This window comes from Bos indicus x Bos taurus, chromosome 7 (genome assembly GCF_003369695.1).
Source record: "Bos indicus x Bos taurus breed Angus x Brahman F1 hybrid chromosome 7, Bos_hybrid_MaternalHap_v2.0, whole genome shotgun sequence".
Classification (NCBI taxonomy): Eukaryota; Metazoa; Chordata; class Mammalia; order Artiodactyla; family Bovidae; genus Bos; species Bos indicus x Bos taurus.
The window spans coordinates 962,710-985,045 of NC_040082.1; the positions used below are offsets into that span (position 1 = coordinate 962,710).

The following is a 22,336-nucleotide window of genomic DNA, read 5'->3' on the forward strand; positions in this document are numbered from 1 at the left end:
ATGTCTTTTATAGCAATTTGGTGTTTTCTACGCATCCAGTCTGAGGAGGTCTCATCAACAGTGTGTTATGGAACTTGCATGCTGAGTAGATGGCGTGAATACCCACCATGTGAGGACTCTGGACAATAGGTTCAGCGATCAAGGGAGAATTTCTAAAATAATTAGTCTCTAACTTTTGCAGTTTCAAAAATTATGACTAATCCTAGTTGGTCCTGTGAAATATATAAGGAAACAGGTAGAAGCTCTAGGTTAATATGCCATTGGAAGGACTGATGCTGAAGCTCCAAAACTTTGGCCACCTGATGCCAAGAGCCGACTCATTGGAAAAGACCCTGATGCTGGGAAAGATTGAGGGAAAGGAGAAAAGGGCAGCAGAAGATGAGATGGTTAGCTAGTATCATCACTGACTCAATGGACATGAGTTGGAGCAAACTCGGAGACAGTAGAGGACAGGGGAGCCTGGTGTGCTGAGTCCATGGGGTCACAGAGTCAGACACGACTTGGCGACTAGACAGCAATATGCCCAACACAAGCAGATTAAGATCCATTTGTCTTCAATTCACTTTCTTATAAATTATTTTTTTCTCTAAGTGCCTTTTAAGGTGGAAATAGTCAATGAGATGTTAACTGTTTTAAAAAAATAAATTCCTGAATATATCAATCCTACTTGGAAATAACTTATATTTTGTGTTAAAGTTAGGCCAACTCTGAATGGCAACCCACTCCAGTATTCTTGCCTGGAGAATCCCATGGACAGGGGAGCCTGGTGGGCTGCTGTCCATGGGGTCGCACAGAATCAGGCACGACTGATGCGACTTAGCAGCAGCAACTCTGAATGACATCCCTGTAGCTCAGCACAGTTGCTGACTTAAAAATACATCTGCTGTATGTTCTAATGGACATGGATTATTAGAAGCAGTAATAGATAATGATATTTTCTGTTTATGATACATATTTCTTGCTGTATATTTTCCAATTGCGCCTCCAGGTCTGCCTTCTACCCTTCTCCACTTTGCCCTGCACCTTCTGGCGTCTGGTTAGTTTAGCAGATGGAAGTGCAGATAGATGATCGGAGTGCTGTGCTGGGGGCTCCTTCTTGGCAGGCAGGCTCAGGTCAGTTACATCTCTCCATCAAAGGCCAAAGATGTTCCTCGAGCACCGTCCTCCTACAGCTGTTCATTCTGGGTCCTTCTGCGCCTCAGTCCTGAGTATAGTCATGGTTCCCTCTCTTCTTGCCAGCCCCTGAGAATGGCACATCTTGGATTTTTCTAAACTTTATTTTTCACTTGAATAACTCTGCTCACATATTTGGAAAATCTCTTTATTCAGTAACCCCATTTAAGGGTGCTGTCCACTTCCTGTTAGAACCTTGACTAATGACCCAGTTTAAAAAATTAGCTATCTTAAAAAATGAAATGCAAGATAATTTAAGTCTATCCGTTTCATTATTTCATTATGTGTCTGACTACTCCACTAAACACAAAATAGTGTGACCTAGTTTTGGTCATACACTAATAAATGTGCTCAGAAATATTTCACAAGGGGAATAAATGTGGGTGTGAGAGTCAGCAGAGAAAGCATCATCTAAATGGCAAAAAAACAGACATAAAAAGAACTTTACAAGTGATTTAAAAACAAAAAACAGAAAGCATAGTAATCTAATGATTATCACAAGCACTTAGATAAAGCTTAATATATGCCAGGCTCTTTTCTAAGCAATATATGTATTTTGACTTATTTCTTCCAGAAACTCTATAAGGAGGTATTATTCCCACTGTGCAAATGAGAAGGCAGATATAATTCAGTAAATCAGTGAGTCTGGTTGTGTTCTCTTTACTATCCTGCGCTGCTCTTTTAACGGTTTTGCCAATTAAACTGCTAAGGTATAACAAAGACTGAGCGTTATATGAAAGGATCAGTTTATAATAGTGACATAATATAAATAACATGGACTTCAAAGCTGAGTTTGACTCCTAGGTCTGAATTTTAAATTTAAGTTCTTCCTTAATATAGTTTTATTCTTAAGCCTGATTTTCCTTCTTGCCACCCTTTTCCCATTAAATCATGAATTTGCATGAAATGTATTACTGGGTGCTGTCAGTACATTTGTATTCTAATATAAAATTTAATATTTCTCTTCAGGTTTATGATCTGTGAACATGCCTAACAAATCACCTGTGATTGGCAAATCTGAAGTAGTATCTTCCTCTTATGAAAAATCAAAGTAAGTTTGCAAGAAAACTTCATACTGTTAAAGTAGTAGACCCATATATATATTGTAGAATTTAGAAAGTTACAGAAAACTGTGACCACTAACATATAATTGCTCATAATTCAGTGTTGTTGTTTAGGCCTTAAGTTACGTCCAACTGTTTTGTGACTCCATGGACTGTAGCCCATCAGGGTCCTCTGTCCATGGGATTACTGGAGGCAAGAATATCCAGGCAGGAATACTGGAGTGGGTTGCCATTTCCTTCTGCAGGGGATCTTCCTGACCTAGGAATCAAACTTGCATCAGCAGGCAGATTCTTTACCACTGAGCCACCAGGGAATCCCTCATAGTTAAATGACAAAGAATAAAAATGTTAAGGTTTACTATTCCATAAAGTAATAACTTTGTAATGATTTTTTATAAGATCATATATTTCAAAAACTTTAAGTTGCTGTACTAACCCATGAAATGCATAAGAGACTGTTCAATAACTGCTGAATGATGACGCGTCTTAGTTATTTCTAAGGCCTTTGCTGTTTCGAAGTAAGCCACAGTAGAATATTTTTCTGCATTTCAAAGTATTTCTTTGGGATAGGTTTCTGAAGTGAAGTAAGTGACTAGACTAAAGTTTGTTAATTTAAAAATGGTTTGGGATTCGGAGAAACTTAAGAGCTTCTTTAGGTGTGCTGGGTTCTCGTTGCTGCACTCAGGCATTCTCTGGTTGCGGCGGGCGGGTGGGGCTCTCTTCACTGCAGCGCGTGGCTTCTTTCTGCCGCAGGGGTTTCTCTCTCTGTGGAGCACAGGCCCTGGAGTGCGTGGGCTTCAGTCACTGTGGCCTGTGGGCTCAGTCCTTCCAGCTCGTGGGCTTAGAGCGCGGGCTCAGTAGCTGTGGCACGTGGGCTCAGTCCCTCTAGCTCCTGGGCTTAGGGCTCAGGCTCGGTAGCTGTGGCACGTGGGCTCAGTCGCTCTGCAGCATGTGGCGTCCTCCTGGACCAGGGATGGAACCTGCATCCCCTGTGCTGGCAGGGGGACTCCTGGCCACTGTAGCACCGAGGAAGTCCAAGAAGTTTATAAGAACGTAAAGAGCACAAGAGAGTGTGTAGTGAAACTTATGTGTTGATGTGTTTCTGTTTGTTTCAAATATTGTTCTGTAATAAAGAATGCATGCATGTGTGCTTACTTGCTTCAGTCGTGTCCAACTCTGTGCAACACTGTAGACTGTAGCCCACCAGGCTCCTCTGTCCATCGGATTCTCCAGGCAGGAATACTGGAGGGGGTTGCCATTCCTTCTCCAGGGGAGCTTCCTGACCGTCCCCCACCCGCTGCACCCAGGGATGGAACCCACATCTCTTACATGTCCTGCATTGGCAGGTGGGTTCTTTACCACTTGCACCACCTGGGAAGCCCTAATCAATTAACAAAGAATAGATAGCAGATACAGAGCAGGCAACGGCACCCGACTCCAGTACTCTTGCCTGGAAAATCCCATGGATGAGGAGCCTGGTGGGCTGCAGTCCATGGGGTCGCTAAGAGTCGGATACGACTGAAGCAACTTAGCAGCAGCAGCAGCAGCAGCAGATAGCAGATAAACTGCTTTGACCACATGTCCTTCCAATTATAATTGTGGCATATATTATTTCCATTCACTTTTGCACTTTAATAGATAAGAAGATACATAAGATTATATTTTCCATTCCATTTCCTAAAGTACATACCTAGGGATGTAATTATTGACTATGTCAAACAGAACATGTTAATTCTGTCTTTTTTCTTCCTTTTTTTTAAACACCAAAACCATTTTGTACTGGAGTAAAATTGAAGAAATGGGAAAACAACTAGACCATTCAGGTATGACCTAAATCAAATCCCTTATGATTATACGTGGAAGTGAAAGTGAAGCTGCTCAGTTGTGTCTGACTCTTTGCCACCCCATGGACTGTAGGCTACCAGGATTCTCCATCCCTGGGATTTTCCAGGCAAAGTACTTGAGTGAGTTACCATTTCCTTCTTCATATGATTATACAGTGGAAGTGACAAATAGATTCAAGGGATTAGATCTGATAGAGTACCTGAAGAACTACGGCTAGAAGTTCGTGACATTGTACAGGAGGCAGTGATCAAGTGATCTCTCTCTCTTTTAGTTGCTAAGTCATGTCTGACTCCATGGACTGTAGCCTGCCAGGCTCCTCTGTCCATGGGATTCTCCAGGCAAGAACACTGGAGTGGGTTGCCATTTCCTCCTCCAGGGGATCTTCCCAACTCAGGAATAGAACTCGGGTCTCCTGCATTGCAGGCAGATTCTTTACCAACTGAGCTATGAGGGAAGCCCCATGATCAAAACAATCCCCATGAAAAAGAAATGCAAAAAGGCAAAAATGATTGTCTATGGAGGCCTTACAAATAGCTGAGAAGAGAAGCTAAAGACAAAGGAGAAAAGGAAAGATATACCCATTTAAATACAGAGTTCCAAAGAATAGCAAGGAGAGATAAGAAAGCCTTCCTCAGTGATCAATGCAAAGAAATAGAGGGAAACAATAGAATGGGAAAGACTAGAGATCTCTTCAAGAAAATTAGATATCAAGGGAACATTTCATGCAAAGATGGGCTCGATAAAGGACAGAAATGGTAGTGACCTAACAGAAGCAGAAGATATTAAGAAGAGGTGGCAAGAATACACAGAACTATACAAAAATAATCTTCACAACCCAGAATCAGGATGGTGTGATCACTTACCTAGAGCCAGACATCCTGGAATGTGAAGTCAAGTGGGTCTTAGGAAGCATGACTATGAACAAAGCTAATGGAGGTGATGGAATTCCAGTTGAGCTGTTTCAAATCCTAAAAGATGATGCTGTGAAAGTGCTGCACTCAATATGACACCACATTTGGAAAACTCAGCAGTGGCCACAGGACTGGAAAAGGTCAGTTTTTATCCCAATCCAAAAGAAAGGCAATGCCAAAGAATGCTCAAACTACTGCACAATTGCACTCATTTCACACGCTAGCAAAGTAATGCTCAAAATTCTCCAAGCCAGGCTTCAACAGTACATGAACTATGAACTTCCAGATGTTCAAGCTGGTTTTAGAAAAGGCAGAGGAACCAGAGATCAAAATGCCAACATCCATTGGATCATTGAAAAAGCAAGAGAGTTTCAGAAAAACATCTATTTCTGCTTTATTGACTATGCCAAAGCCGTTGACTGTGTAATCACAACAAACTGTGGAAAATTCTTCAGGAGATGGGAATACCAGACCGCCTGACCTGCCTCCTGAGAAATCTGTGTGCAGGTCAAGAAGCAACAGTTAGAAGTGAACATGGACCAACAGACTGGTTCCTAATTGGGAAAGGAGTCCATCAAGGCTGTATATTGTCACCCTGCTTATTTAACTTATATGCAGAGTACATCATGAGAAACGCTGGGCTGGAAGAAAGACAAGCTGGAATCAAGATTGCCGGGAGAAATCTCAATAACCTCAGATATGCAGATGACACCACCCTTATGGCAGAAAGTGAAGAGGAACTAAAGAGCCTCTTGATGAAAGTGAAAGAGGAGAGTGAAAAAGTTGGCTTAAAACTCAACATTCAGAAAACTAAGATCATGGCATCCAGTCCCATCAGTTCATGGCAAATAGATGGGGAAATAATAAAAACAGTGAGAGACTTTGTTTTTGGGGGCTCCAAATCACTGCAGATGGTGACTGAAGCCATGAAATTAAAAGATGTTTGCTCCTTGAAAGAAAAGTTATGACCCACTTAGACAGCATATTAAAAAGCAGACATTACTTTGCCAACAAAGGTCCGTCTAGTCAAGGCTATGTTTTTCTCAGTAGTCATATGGATGTGAGAGTTGGACTATAAAGAAAGCTGAGCACCGAAGAATTGATGCTTTTCAACTGTGGTGTTGGAGAAGACTCTTGAGACTCCCTTGGACTGCAAGGAGATCCAACCAGTCCATCCTAAAGGAATTCAGTCCTGGATATTCATTGGAAGGACTGATGCTGAAGCTCAAGCTCCCATCCTTTGGCCACCTGATCTGAAGAGCAGACTCATTTGAAGAGACCCTGATGCTGGGAAAGATTGAAGGTGGGAGGAGAAGGGGACAACAGAGGATGAGATGGTTGGATGGTATCACTGACTCAATGGACATGAGTTTGAGTGAACTCCATTAGTTGGTGATGGACATGGAGGCCTGGTGTGCTGCAGCCCACGGGGTCGCAAAGAGTTGGACACGACTGAGCTGCATAGTCAGTTAACAGTCTAGTGATAGTTTCAGGTGAACAGTGAAGGGACTCAGCCATGCACACACATGCATCCATTCTCCAAATGCCCTCTCATCCAGGCTGGCACGTAACACTGAGGGTTCCATGTGCTATACAGTACGTTTCTGCTGGTTATCCATTTTAAATATAGCAGTGTGTACATGACCTTCCCAAAGTCCTTAATGCCTCATCCCCTTGGCAACCAAGAGTTTGTTTTCTAAGTCTGTGAGTCTCTTTCTGTTTTGTAAGTAAGTTCATTTGTATTATTAATTCTGTCTTTAGTGACTAGTCATTTTTGTAATTTGGTTAAAAAAAATCTGTCTATACCACAAGATCAGGTGGATATTGTTATAAATTATTTTTTTAATCTTCCTGTTTTTTCTTTTAACATATATGGAAATGACTTTTGTTAATGATAAGTGAAGGTCCAATTCCTCATTTTTGTGTACATACTTGATCAGTACTATGTATCAAAAAGAATATCTTTCTTCACTATTTTTCTAGCACAACTATTACATAAATCATGTCCACACATAGTGGGTATGTTTCTGGGCTCTCTTTTCTATTTCACTGGTCTGTTTGTCCCTTATTATTATTATTATTTTGGCCACACTGTGCAGCTTGTGGATACTTAGTTCCCTGGACAGGGATCGAACCTGGGACCTTGCAGTGAAAGCACCAAGTCTGAACCACTGGACTGTTGGGGAATTACCTGTCCCTTTTTATATTAATACCAAGCTGCTTTAATCACTGTCATTTAGTGATAATATTTAATAGTCAATATGACACATTTTCCAAATTTCTTCTTCAGTAATAATCCTGCATATTACTTCTACTTAAAATTTTTATTTTATTGAGGTGTAGTTCAAAATAATAGTTGCTGGCATAGAATATAGTGATTTAAAGTTTTTGGAAACTGTACTACTTTCAAAGTTATTATAATATTGGCTATATTCCCTGTGATGTACAATATATTTTTGTGGCTTGTTTATTTTATACATAGTAGTGTGTCCCTCTTAATACCCTACCTCGACCTTTCCCCACCTCTTTCCCTCTCCCCAGTGGTAATTGCTAGTTTATTCTCTCTACCTGTGAGTCTCTTTCTGTTTTGTTACATTTATATTTTTTACTTTATTTTTTATACTCAAAATATAAGCGGCAACATACAATATTTGTCTTTCTCTATCTGATTTATTTCAGTAAGCCTAATAACCTCCAGGTCCATGTTGCAAATAGGAAAGTTTCATTCATTTTTATGGCTGAGTATTATTCCATTTAATGTTTATATCACATTTTTGATCCACTCATCTGTTGATGAACACTTAGATTGCTTTCATATCTTGGTTGTTGTAAATGCTGCCAATGAATGTTGAGGTGCTTAATCTTTTCAAATTAGTGTTTTCATTTTCTTAGATGTGTACCTAGAAGTGGAATTGCTGGATCGTGTGGTAATTCTTTTTCAGTTTCTGAGGAACTTCCACATTGTTTTGCACCATGGCTGCACCAGTTTCATTCCCAGCAACATTGTACAAGAATTCCCTTTTCTGCACATCCTCATCAACGTTGTGCAAGGATTCCCTTTTCTCCACATCTGCATCTGCGTTCATTATTTGTGGTCTTTTTGATGATAGACGTTCTGACAGGTGTGAGGTGACATTTCACTGTGGTTGTGACTTGCGTTTCTCTGTTGAGTGGTGTTAAGCATCTTTACATGTGCCTGTTGGCCTGTATATCTTCTTTGGAATAACGTCTACTCAGGTCTTCAGCCTGTTTTTTAATCAAGATGCTTGTTTATTTTTGATATTGAGTTATATGAGCTGTTTGTGAATTTTGATTATTAATCCTTTATCTGTCTTGTCAGTTTCTCCTGTTCAGGAGATTATTTTTCACTTGGTTGGTGGTTTCCTTTCTTAAGTGAAGCTTTTACATTTAATTAGGTTCCATTTGTTTATTTTTGCCTCTGTTTCCTTTGCCTTAGGAGAAATATCCAACAGACATTTGCAATAATTTACATTGAAGAGTTTTCTATGATTCCTTCTAGGAGGTTTTTTTTTTTTTTTTTACTTTTGTCTGTGCTGGGTCTTTTCTGTGCATGGGCTTTCTCTAGTGACAGCGAGCAGGGCTACCCTTCACTGCATCGCATGGCCTTCTCATCGCCGTGGCTTCTCTTGGGTGACTCCTCTCGCAGCAGCTCTAGATCATGGGCTTTAGAACATGGGGCTTCAGTAGCTGAGGCACAAGGGCTTAGTTGGCCCAAGTGAAAGCGAAAGTGAAATCGTTCAGTCGTGTCCGACTCTTTGCGACCCCACGGACTGCAGCCTACCAGGGTCCTCCATCCATGGGATTTTCTAGGCAAGAATACTGGTGTGGGTTGCCATTTCCTTCTCCAGGGGATCTTCCGTACCCGGGGATCAAACCCGGGTCTCCCGCATTGCGGGCAGACGCTTTACCGTCTGAGCCACCAGGGAACCCTAGTTGGCCTAAGGTGTGTGAAATATTCCTGGACTAGGGATCGAACCGGTGTCCCCTGCATTGGCAGGCTAATTCTTATCCACTGTACCACCAGGGAAGTGCTCTGCTAGGAGTTTTATTTATTTATTTCCAGTATGGCATTTAGGTCTTTAATCCATTTTGAGTTAATTTTGTTTATAGTGTAAGAAAACATTTAATTCTTTTAAATGTGGCTGTTGAGATTTCCTAGCACCACTTACTGAAAAGACTAGCTTTTCCCCTTGTATATTCTTGTCTCCTTAGTCGTCGATTAGTTGGCCCTAAGCGTACAGGGTCGTTTCTGGGCTTTCTGTTCTTTCCCATTGATCCGTGTGTTTGTTTTTGTGCCAACACCATGCAGGTTTGATTACACGTGGCTTTTGTCTACATCAGATCATGTGGCAGTTCCAGCTCTATTCCTTCTCAAGATGTGTTTGGCCATCCAAGGTCTCTTGTATCTGCATGCAAAATAAAATCATTTGTTCTAATATTGAAAATTGCCATTGGCATTTTGATATGGGTTGCATTGACTCTGTAGATTGTTTTGGGTAGTATGGTCATTTTCACAATATTAATTCTTCTGATCTATAAACACAGTATGTGTTTATGTTTGTGTTGTCTTTAATTTCTTCCATCAGTGTCATATATTTCCAATACAGGTGTTCTACGTTCTTAGTTAGATTTTCTTTTTATAGAAGTGCTGTCTGTCTTTTCTTAGATTTATTCCTTTGTATTTGGTATTTTTGATCCTATTATAAGTTTTATGCACATTTTAAAATATATTTTCTCTAGCTATTGCCATTAGAAGGATAATTGATTTTTGTGTATTGATTTTTACCTAGAGATACTGCTAAATTCCCTCATTAATTCTAAGCATATTTATCACAGTCTTGATTTTAAAGGAATGCTTTAAACATTTTGTGATTAAGCATGATTTTTTTCAAACTTTAACACTTAAGTTGTATTTTGTGTGTGTGTGTGTGTGTGTCTGTGTGTGTGTGTGTGTTTTAAATAGGATTCATTACTATTTTAAACAGTTAATTTCCCTTTGTATTTTATTTATGGCTCATTATTTTCTTTTTCATTATTTGCTACTTCTCAGACTGGTTTTTCTTTTACCAGATGTATAACTTTTTGAATTTTCTTTAGTGAGATTTTTTGTTGTTGTTAGTCTGAATGTATCTTTATTTTATTCTTGAAAGAAATGTTATTTTTGAAAGAAATTTAAAACTGAGTATGAAATTATCCTTGGTCTGTTATCACTTTCGTTGTTTTTTTTCCCAGGACACTGATATCATTCCACTAACAGCTTCCATTTGTGCTGTTGGGAAGTTAGTTGACGTTTTGATGCTATTTCTTTAAAGGTTAATCTGTTTCCCCCAACTTCGGGTGCCTTAAAAAATTTCTTTTTCCCTTGTATTCTGCAGTTTTACTCTGATGTGATAAATTATTAAAAAAAAAATATTCTACTGGATTCCTTGTACCCTTTGTATCTGTGGACTGTGTCTCTTTCATCATCCCTGAAACAGATTAGATATCGTTCCTTCAGTTATTACCTTTCTCTTTTTGTGAGACACTGGATTGAGTGCATATTAGACCATCTCATTTTATATTTCATGTCTTTTACTCTTGTCCTCATTTTCCATCTTTTTGGTTTTTTTAATGTATTTTGAATAATTTATTTTGATATATGCTCTGTTTTCCACATGACTAATTCTCTCTTGTTACCAATTTATCCACTGAGTTTTTGAAAATATATTTTAAACTTCTAGCAGTTCTTTTATCTTTATTCAAATCTTCTATGTAGACCTATAGTTTCAGGTTGCCAGCACATATTTTTGAGCATATTGTGGAGATAAGTATGATGGTTTTATAATTTGTTGATAAGTCTTAAGACTGAGGTATAAATCTATGTTGAGATTGATAATATATATATATATATATTTTTTTTTTTCTTCTTTCTCTTTCCTTCTCAGCTGAGCAGCAAGGTGGCCTTCTCTATGGCTCCCTGAGGTTGGAAGAAGAGATTAGGATTCGTCCTGACTGCTCTTACCTCAGATATTTAGTCAGACAATGTGGAGAGAGTCTCCTCCACAAGTCTCAGTTTCAGGTCTCAGCACCTTGAAAATCCTGGATTTTTTTTTTTTTTTTTTTTTTACTGTGCAGTCAGTTAGAAAACAGTTTGTCTTGTATCAGTGGCCTCTTGTATCAAAGTAAACCAGAGTCTCCCCCGGGACCAGCTCTTTGAGATGAGGTGGAGACCTATGTTGCGTGAAGGGATTTTACCTTTTTTTTTTTAATATGCTGCATGAATTGTCAGACCTCATACTGTATTTGCTTCACTTATTTGTCCTAGAAACAAGAGCTTTGCAGGCTTAGTGTGGCATCTGTTAAAAAATGCATGTAGGGCTCCATGTAAATCCTTAAAGTGAGGTGCTGAAGTCCACACATTTCTGGACCAAAGAGGAGCATACAATCTTGCAGTGAATTACTGGTTCAGAACATACAATTTTGTTACTTTTTTCTTTTATAACTAAGAAATGTTTTATCAAGGTGGACTATGGTCTTTTGCGCTTTCTCCTTCATTTTAGAGATGGAAAAGACCAAAAGATTTTGAAGACTTGTATCAACTATACACATTTATTAGCTGACTGGAAAAAATTAAAAAGAATATAAATCTTACATTAGGAAGATTTAGTCAAATTATTAGATTATTTTACATCGGTATCATAGAAGCTGCTGGACTTTTTTTTTTCTACATCTGGGGAGTTATAGTCCTATAGTTTTCAAGGCTTTCTGAAATGTTAATAAACTTGAACTTTTCCCCTTTATCCACTACACCACCAGGGAAGTCCTTCTGCCCATTTTTTGATTGGGTTGTTTGTTCTTTTTATATTGAGCTGCATGAGCTATTTTATAGTTTGGATATTAAGCCCTTCCTCTCTGCCCAGCTCCTCTGTCCAGTGGGTTGCCATTTCCTTCTCCAAGCATCTTCCTGACCCAGGCATGACACCCGGGTCTCCTGCATTGCAGGCAGATTCTTTACCAATTGAGCCACTGGGGAAGCCTGTCAGTTGCTTAGTTTGCAAATATTTTCTCCCATTCTTAGGATTGTCTTTTCATCTCATTTATAAGGTTTCCTTTGGTGTGCAAAAACTTAAGTTTAGTTAGCTCCATGATGCCATCCAGCCATCTCATCCTCTGTCGTCCCCTTCTCCTCCTGCCCCCAATCCCTCCCAGCATCAGGGTCTTTTCCAATGAGTCAACTCTTCACATGAGGTGGCCAAAGTATTGAAGTTTCAGCTTCAGCATCAGTTCTTCCAATGGACACCCAGGAGTGATCTCCTTTAGGATGGACTGGTGAAAGGTTGTTGCTGAACCACGCAAAGACGCTGGGATTCTTGGCCTCCAGAGGAGAAGAATTCAATCCAGGGCCAGAGATGAGGCTTGATTGCTCAGAGCTTTTGTGTAATAAAATTTTATTAAAGTATATAGGAGATAGAGAAAGCTTCTGACATAGACATCAGAAGGGGGTAGAAAGAGTACCCGCTTGCTAGTGTTAGCAATGGAGTTATATACTCTCCAATGAATCCAAAGAATGTCTGGAGGTTGTAAAGATCTCACCAGACCTACTCCCATAATTTACATTTTAAGATAACAGGATTAGCCAGATGGTTTAATCCAGAGACAGTCCTCAGGCAGGATACATGATCTTAAGGACTATAGAGGGAAAAAAAAGTTTGTCCTTTCTTCGCCCCTGAGAATTCCAGACCCCTCTCTCCTTGGGGACCCCTAGACTTCTTATCAACCTGCCTAGGAAATGACTCTCTCACTGGTTGAATCTCCTTGCAGTCCAAGGGACTCTTAAGAGTCTTCTCCAACACCACAGTTCAAAAGCATCAATTCTTTGGCGCTCAGCTTTCTTCACAGTCCAACTCTCACATCCATACACGACCACCGGAAAAACCATAGCCTTGACTAGATGGACCTTTGTTGGCAAAGTAATGTCTCTGCTTTTGAATATGCTATCTAGGTTGGTCATAACTTTCCTTCCAAGGAGTGTCTTTTAATTTCATGGCTGCAATCACCATCTGCAGTGATTTTGGAGCCCCAAAAAATAAAGTCTGACACTGTTTCCACTGTTTCCCCATCTATTTGCCATGAAGTGATGGGACCAGATGCCATGATCTTCGTTTTCTGAATGTTGAGCGTTAAGCCAGCTTTTTAACTCTCCTCTTTCACTTTCATCAAGCGGCTCTTTAGTTCCTCTTCACTTTCTGCCATCTTAGGCTATGAAATAAAAGGTGTATGTTGAGAAAAGAAGGTTAGCCAGGGGTAAAAAGTTAGAATTTCCAATTCCTTGGAGCTGCCATATTAAGCCCTGATTCCTTATCATGGTCTGCCACATGAAAGAGAAATAAGGTTCTATTTTGATTAATTTATCATTATTTTGCACTTTTCTAACAGTTAAACTGGTTTCTTTACCCTTGAAATAAATATTTTTAGGTGTTTCTTCAGTTGAATTTTCTAGAACAAAGCCTCCAAGCAGTGCTCCATAGCTTCGGTTGTCATGTCAGCTTTTTTCTATTGCCAGATGACTAATTTACTGTGCAACTTAACAAGAATTAATTTGTTTTTAGGCCTTGATCCAGTTGGATAGGTAGGGAAGAGTTGGCTATAATGCCAGCATCCTGGGAGACTGTTGTAAAACGTAGTGAATCATTCCCTTGCTTGTGTACAGTACTGAAACATTGCCGTTAATATTCCTTCACTGACCCCCCACTTTGTTCCCTCAGACTTGCTAATCACAGGCCCTAGCATCTCTGTCTCCACTTGAATCAGCTGGTTCTTAGGGTTTTCTGGCAGACACGCATCCAAATTATAGAAGGTGAATGAGTGTTGCCGTGGTTCTATCCATTTCCTTCTGGGAGATTCTTTTGCCCTTACAATTTTGGTGAGATCTTCCCGAGTGTCCTTGATTTCATTAAACCATTATTTGTGGCATCAGAGGAAGATTAACTCATTTTCAAAGGAAAAGTCAGATTCATCTTAAACCATGCATGTATCAGTCATTGATTTTTGCTTTTCTTTGGCTAATAGGAGAAAGGACGGAGATAAAGTTCAAAGTTCTTTTCCAAGCAAAGGAATATAGGCAGCATTTGTCTATCTGTAGTAGTTAAATATGTCAGCTTGAGTACTGTTACCTGTGTGTATCTGTGTGTGTCCGCTCAGTCGTGTCTGACTCTTTGTGACCCTTATGGACTGTAGCGTGCCAGGCTCCTCTGTCCATGGGATTCTCCAGTCAAGAACACTGGAGTGGGTTGCCATTTCCTCCTCCAGCAGATCTTCCTGACCCAGGGATCGAACCAGTATCTCCTGGGTCTCCAATGCCAGCTAATTAATCCTTTTTGGTATTATTAATTACATTTAATAAACTTTAGAAGTCTAGATGTTTCTTACAGACAACCTTGAAAGGACCATTGAGTGTTAACAAATGCAGAATAGAATGGTTATAAATAGAGAAGCGTTCATTTAGAAAAGGAATTAGGTTTTTGTTCTTGTGAATAGTTTTCAGCCTTCAGTTTCTTCTAAACGGCTTTCTGCTCAGAACTCTGTATTAACGGCCCCCTTGCCCCTCACCTGTTTGGCATTTTCTTTATTAGTAACTATTAAGGAGGAGGGTTTGTGTTTTCAAGGCTTAAGACAGTATTCCATTTGCTGAGACTGAATCAAACTTTAAGACCTAAAGAAAAACAAGGACTTAATACAAACATATCAAACCATAGATATTTTTAGAAGTGGATCTGAGGCCTATATTTCCAGCCTCATACCGTAAAGCCTCTTGCACATCCATACTGTGAAGGTTCTGTAATCAGTTACACAGGCATCAGAAATGACCAAGTGCATTTTCAGTGTCTCATTTCAAAAGTCCAGATTCAAGATCAGTGCCTCAGGGCTGACAAATGTGCAGAAGATATTTATAGAATAAATCTAAATATATGCCCATATCCCCAACTCTCTATTTATGCCCTTCAGATTACTCAAACTGTTCCTGAATCCCTTATACATTTAGTTGTATCATATACATACCTGAAAGGGCCAGACCATTCTTTAGTTATGCTGGTTATTCTTTAGTTATGGGTTTTAGGAAGCATCAGCCAGGTTAATTGTTATTTAAAATTTCAGTTCCATTTTCTTCACCTTCCCAAAACACCAAGCTTACCAAAAGTATAGTCAGATTGTTTGTTGATTTTATTAGCACTATGTTTAAAGCATGCAGTGTTTATTAGCACCATGAAATCTAGATTCTGGGTTTGTTTTCTTAATTTGTTTTTACTTATTTATCCATTTGGCTGTGCTGGGTCTGAATTGCATCATGTGGGATCTTTGGCTGCAGCACGCCCACTCTTAGCTGTGGCATGTGGGATCTAGTTACAAGGTCAGGGGTCGTCTCCACACCCTTGCTCTGGAAGCATGAAGTCTTAACCACTGGACCCCTGAGGAAGTCCAAGCATACTGTTTCAGCTAGTCAAACTACTCTCTTAAAAACCTCCACTGACTTCCTGAACGTTATCTCTGGTGATATGTTCATTCACACTTAGTCTTCATCTCTGCAAGACGTACGTTTTTGATCACGGTTTTCATCTTCAGTCTATTCTTCTTTGGTATCTCAGTCTAATATTGTTTGTTTGCAAGGAACAGGCACCTGTCCAACTTAAGCAAAAGAAAAATCCAGTGAAAGAATGCCGGGCTGTTTTGTGGAATGTGAGAGTGGAAGCTATAGCCAGTCCTCATTCATTCATTCACTAGTTAGTATGTGTTCTCCAAGAGACATTGGAGATAAAATGGTCAACAGACACAGTCTCTGGCTATACGAGGCTATACACTCAGGCTGTATATGAGCAAATAGTCCAACAAACATGGATCAAGGTTACAATGGCAAACAAGTAGCTCTGTGCTTTGTGGTATTTTGTTGTCTTGAATGACAACAAAAGCTACCTCATGGCTGTACATAAACTTTCAGCTCTGACATCACCTAATGAAGGTATTAGCTAATTATTTCAAATCCCTGGAGAGGGTTTAATTGGCCTGTGCTGTACTTAGTCACTCAGTTGTGTCCAACTCTTTGTGACCCCATGGACTGTAGCCTGCCAGGCTCCTCTGTCCATGAGGATTCTCCAGGCAAGATTATTGGACTGGGTTGCCATGCCCTCCTCCAGGGGATCTTCCCAACTCAAAGATGGAACCCAGGTCTCCCGCATTGTGGGTGCGTTCTTTACTGACTAAGCCACGAGGGAAGCCCAAGAATACTGGAGTGGGTAGCCTATCCCTTCTCCAGGGAACTTCCTGACCCAGAATCGAGCCGGGATCTCCTACATTGCAGGCAGATTCTTTACCAGTTGAGCCACTGGGGAAGCCCTTCAGTTGGCCTAGCGAGAGTCAAATATCTATTGTGACTCTGTGAGCTAAGGCCAGGGCAGGGGAGGATGGAGCCATAGTGCTAATATAGAAGTTGGACCCCCTGGCTGAGCAGGGATTGTGAGTAATGGACAATTCTCATAGAGCTAACACCCCAAGTTGTATACTTGTTTGAATTCCACTGTACTATTTCCCTAAATCTCCTATCATATTTATCATTCTTTCCCTCTTGCCTCCCACCCGTGGGATTTGTCCAAAGATCTCCGTTGATTCTTTTTTTTTCCCCCAGTACTCTTCCTCTTGAAATGTCATGGCTTTGAATACATAGGTGAACCCAAAATCTTTATTTCCAGGTCTTATCCACTTCCTTGGAGAAGGAAATGACAACCCACTCCAGTACTCTTGCCTCACAAATCCCATGGGTGGAGGAGCCTGGTAGGCTGCAGTCCATGGGGTTGCTAAGAGTCAGACTCGACTGAGTGACTTCACTTTCAATTTCCACTTTCATGCATTGGAGAACAAAATGGCAACCCACTCCACTGTTCTTGCCTGGAGAATCCTGGGGACTGGGGAGCCTGATGGGCTGCCCTCTATGGGGTTGCATAGAGTCAGACATGACTGAATCGACTTAGCAGCAGCAGCAGCAGCAGCATCCACTTCCTAAAGCCTTCCTCACAAGTTCATCTGTATTATAGACCTCTCCACTCAGTGTCCCACAGGAGAGAGGATATATGTCCAGAATGGCACAGGTTATTTGCCCAAATGTTTCCATCTAATTGTCTTGATGCCATCTTTCTACTACTAATCATGTTGACTCATAGCCTTAAGGTTATCTCTATGTTCACCCTCAAAATTTCTTTTCTCACGTCTCATTAGTCATTAAGCCCTTTTGATTTAGCTTCCAACTCATTTCTCACATTCACTTATTTTTCCTCATTACTGTTTCCCAGACTGCCGTTCAGATCTTTATGACTTCTTATTTAAATTGTTAAAATAATTGCCCAACTGTTTACCAGTAGCCACTCCTCACTCCAGACCATACAAGGTTCGACTTTCAGTTTAGTCATCCTAAACCATTGCTGTAATCTTGTCACTCTTCTGCTGAATAATTCTCTTGTTTATCAGATAAGGCTCAGAAGTCTCTGTAAAGTATAGAATTGGTACCCACTGCAACTAAGAGAATCTAACAATGACAGAAGTTTATTTGTCTGAGTGTTGTCAGTCTAGAGCCGGTATGGTGATCTAGAACTTAGAGTCCTTTTAACCAGCTGGTCTGATGCATATGACTTACTCTTAGGGGTCTTTCATGTTCTATCATGGCTGCTGAGACTCTCGGTGATCAGAGTTGTGCTTCACGTGGCCAGAATAAAGGCAGAGGAAGGGTTTGTATGCATTTTCAAGAGGCTTCCCAGAACTGATTTTTACTAGCTGAAACCTAGACATATGTGTGTGTCAAACTGCATGAAAGAGAACAGACATTGATGTAGGGAGCTATAAGTCTACCACAGACTCCATTCAATGTCATTTATATTTGTCTCAACCTAACATTTCCATCTTCATTACCTATCTTGATTTTAAGCATTCTGTCTCTCTATGCTAGGTTCAAATCATTCTTTTTCGTTTCTAATTGTGTTAGGGTAAATTTGAAGTAACTATAAAAGGAAGTCTCTAATTTCAGAGGCTCAAGTCTGATAGAAGGGGTTTTATCTGACATGTGAACCAGTGGGTCTAGGCTGACTGGATAACTCTGCTTTTAGGGTCAATGAGAAACTCAGGACCCTCATTATTTCATGGTTGTATTCATCTTCCTAATCAAAGCCAGTCAGCAGCATTTTTGTCTCTGGTCCACTGGAAGGGGAAAAGGTTTATTCTGGGGAAAGTGGCCTGTCTTTAAGTTAGAGGTGACCTGAGATTCGCATATGTTGTATCTGCTCACCACCTACTGGTTTGGACCTGTGGCCACACCCAGCTGCCAGAAAGACTGGGAGTATAGGCGCTAGCTGGACAGTCATCTGACCAGGAGGAAGCATAGACAAGATTTTGAAAAGACAACTTCCCTTCTGTCACGTTCCGGTACCTGTCTGCACATCAAGGTAGCTCGAGTGCCATTTCTGCAAAGAAGCTCATTCTGAACGTTTAACCAAAAACCGTGCTTCTTATAACTAATAGTTATCCAGAGCTGAATCTGTGCCAGAAACTAGACAATGTGTTCCACTTTAACGCTTTTCAAAATTCTACCAGTCTTGTCCTCATTTCCACAGATGGAAAACTATAGCTCACACAGATTAAATGGGTAAGCAAAGATTATGTCCACAAGGGGTATTGGAATCATGATCTGTACTTCTGAGCTGCACTCAGGATTGTGTCTCCTGAGTGGAGTCCTGGGCATCTCCTTTATGTTGCATCATTTGTGATTTGTCTCAGTTCCTTCCTAGACTGTGAGCTCTTGAGCTCAGGCCTGATTCTTCTCTTAGCCCTCTTTGTGTCTAGCAAAATATCTTGTATGTGAGAGGCTTTCATTAAATGTTTACTGAACAAATGAACTGTCAGCTTAAAAAAAGTTCTAAATTCACAGATAATGTAAATGAAGAACCGTTTGGATTGGATATCCATGCAGTCTGAAGACTTCAGCATGTTTCTTTTAAGTGAAAATTGGCATGATGACCTTACTCATGACCTGTTGTTCCACGGACTGTGCTTACAGACTTACAGTCAATTACATTTGTCTTTGTGAAATTCTTTGATGTTTTGAAGAAATTGGAATGTATGAAACTAAGATGTATTTTCCTTTAAAATGCCCCTATTTACTTTATCAAGTTTTCTTTTGCTTCTTATCATGGGTTGTGCTTATCATTAAATAAGCATTCATTTATATAACAACCTCTATTTGTAATGGGAAAATAAATAGTTAAAACAGTTGTATTTATTTCCCATTAAATATGTATTGACATGAGCTGTTGGAGACCAATTAAAGTACTCAATATCTGTATAGAAAGCTGGGAAGCATTAGCTTTCCATATTTTTAATGATTCATTACAGGCCACAGCCATATTGAAAAATAATTGATAAAACTAAAATTATTTAAAAGTATAATCTAAGCATAGAAATTGAATTGGATATTTTCTTCCTGAGGCTTTACTCTGCTTTAGAAATAAAATTACAAAAATGCATTTTCCTTAGAGCCTATATAAAAGGTGAGATAAATATCTAATTTCAAAAAATATATTTTTAACTTGTATTTGAAACCCCTGGATACTGTCTATGTGTGTGTCTCTGGTTCTGTGGTTGTCGGTAGGGAAATCTGCTTAAATGAGATGGTTTAATTTGAGTTTCCCTATTTTACGATGTTGACCGTGGTTTCCCACAGTTATGGATTTCTTCTCTTGTTAGTTATCTGTTTAAGACTTCTGTTTCTATTGCTTGGGAGTTCCTTTTGTAGTCTGGTTATATTATGGATATGAGCCCTTTGTCAGTTACGTGTCTTGAAAATATGTTCTACCATTTGAAGTTTTGCCTTTTAATTCTCTTATGATGTCTATAAATATGCTTACAAGTAGAGGTGGTAATCAAATATTTAACTGTGAAAATAGTGTGGAGATTGATAACTTACTGTGCAGCTACCAAATACCAGGCTTATGTACAAGAATTTTAAGAAATTACAGTGTCACTTAGCATGGAAGGAATGGGAATTTGTCAAAGAAATTGTTATTTGTTGTGTACATCCATACTACTGCATATTAGGACCAGATGAACTTGAGTAATGTCTGAAAAATTTAATGAAGAAAACATGCTGCAGTGTTAATTACATGGTTCTATTTGTTAAAAAGAGTCACACAGCTTGGTTTGTTTGTGAGCATTGATCTTGGCTGTTTCTGATGGGTAGAGTTGGAGACAGTCATGTTGGGAGGCCCCCCTCAATGTTCAGTTTGTTATAAACAACACTGTTGCGTTAATACTTTTAAAAAATCTAATTTCTAATGAAATTTAGAAAAATTTCAATGGATAAAGGGACTATCTTATTTTTATTCCCATACCCCTCTGTACAAAGGGGAAAATTAAAGCTATTTTGGACTCTTCATGCAGAGTAGGTCCATGTTGATCAAAGACATGTCATCCCAGATGACTGTTGAGAGATTTCAGCCAACCTTTACCATGTCTATCAAAGCACATATTTCCCAGAGCAAGAGAATAGAAAGTCAAGAATGAAGTTGTCCATTTCACATGCCCGATTCTAGTAGACTCTGCGTTCCTCGCCTCGACTCTTCCGCTGTTTTACTATGTGCTTGAGGGCAAGGTTGCTTGCTGGTTTCATCATGGACCCTAGTTCCAAGGTTAGAGCTTGAAACAGAGACAGTAATGCTTGCTGACTGATTGAATAAACGTGTATTTTAGGGTGGTAGTTAAGGAGTTTGTCATTTCTTTAGTTGTTCCTCACCGGGTTATCTATTTGGTTCTAGTTTATAGAGTACCATGCTTTTAAAATCTCTGCTTATCCTGTGATTGTGCAACACTGTGATTACTTTCACATACATCTGTCTTCCCAATAGGACTGTAAGTCACTCAGGGGCAAAAATCTGATTTTTATTCATGTTTTTTTCTATATCCCACAGAGCAATTAATTCAGAAAATTATAAATACAGTAGGTTGTTGAAAAATGTGTTTTATTCTCTCAGATCAGTGCTTTTAATAGTATGACTCCAACAATTATTTTATCACACAAGCAACTCATTGATTCTACTATCAATTTTCTATTCCTCTGATATCACTTTGATCCCATGCTGTTTTAAACTCTGTGATACATCATTATAATCACTTTATTCATTCTCTTGCATACAGCTTCAACTTTCCTCACTTCTCTTTAAAATACTTGTCTACTCTCTCTACACTTTGCCCATGGGGTGCTTCCCATTCAAAAGACATTAAATACCTTATGTGTGCTAATGACCCAAAATTTATATATTTAGCCTGAACCTTCCCCCCAGGTTCAGACTCCTATGTCTAACTGCTTGCTCTGCATCTTCGTTTGGATGGCCATGGTCACCTCAAAACACGTCCAGTGCTGAACTTATTCTCTGCCCTCACCCCAAATCTGTTCCTCCAGCAACCTTTCCCATCTTGGTAAATAGCAATTCCGTCCTTTCAGTTATTCAGTTCAGTCATAACTCCTTTTGCTTTTCCTCTTATGCCTATCTCTAATTCATTGGGCAGTCTGGTTGGAGTTAATGTCAAAATATACCCGTTATCTGGACTCTCCCCTTTAATTATTTTCTCTAATTCTGATCCAAGCCAGATTACCTCTCACCTAAGCTTATGTGTGCTCTTTTGCTACCTGCCCAAACTCCAGGCTCTCAGCACAGCATCAGGATGATCCAGTTAAGACGTAAGTTGGATCACGCCACTCTGCTTATCAACAGCCTGCGGCGGCTTCCTGTCCCACCCAGAGTTGATCGGGCTCACTGCTGCCTCTCTGACCTTGCTACATGCATCTTTTCTTTCCTGCCTACTTTTCTTCAGCCGTAGTCAGGCTGATTCCACTTTCTTGGAGGGAATAATGTTTTAGTTTAAATTGAACCAACACTGAAATATGTGAGGAGATAAATTAGTTTTCAGCATAATGACACGATGCTGGATTTTACCTATAAAGAAGACATATACCAGTATGACTTCTGGCAGCTATGATACAGGGTTTTCTTTTTCAAGGGGCTAAAATTTCTTTGATATTATGAGAATTATGTTTCTCAACCAAGAGTATGATAAGATTAATCTAGGAGGCCTGGAGATATATAGATATATATATATAAATAATATGTTACATATATCTGAATAGATATATTACTTTACTGATTTTTGTGTGTGTGAGACTTTCTCATTAAGGTAATTTTTAAGGAAACAGATAATACTTAGCCACTGGAAGTTTGATTAATTGAAATTTGGAAGTCATAGCTATAATTACTG

At 39.6% G+C, this 22,336-nt stretch overlaps 1 protein-coding gene across 7 annotated transcripts in view; it reads left to right on the forward strand.

Moving 5' to 3' along the window:
- TMEM232 (transmembrane protein 232) overlaps positions 1-22,336 on the forward strand; it is a 263,318-nt gene that overhangs the window by 13,263 nt on the left and 227,719 nt on the right. For 4 of the 7 annotated variants that reach the window (XM_027545466.1, XM_027545465.1, XM_027545468.1 and 1 more), the window contains exon 1: positions 3,563-4,060. Coding sequence is in view for 3 of the 7 variants with exons in the window: in XM_027545464.1 (XP_027401265.1) it covers positions 2,160-2,224 (65 nt within the window). In the remaining 4 variants the exon portion in view is untranslated. Of the gene's footprint in view, positions 1-2,142; positions 2,225-3,562; positions 4,061-22,336 lie in introns of those variants that run through there. The other 3 variants (XM_027545464.1, XM_027545462.1, XM_027545463.1) reach the window with 1 other exon arrangement.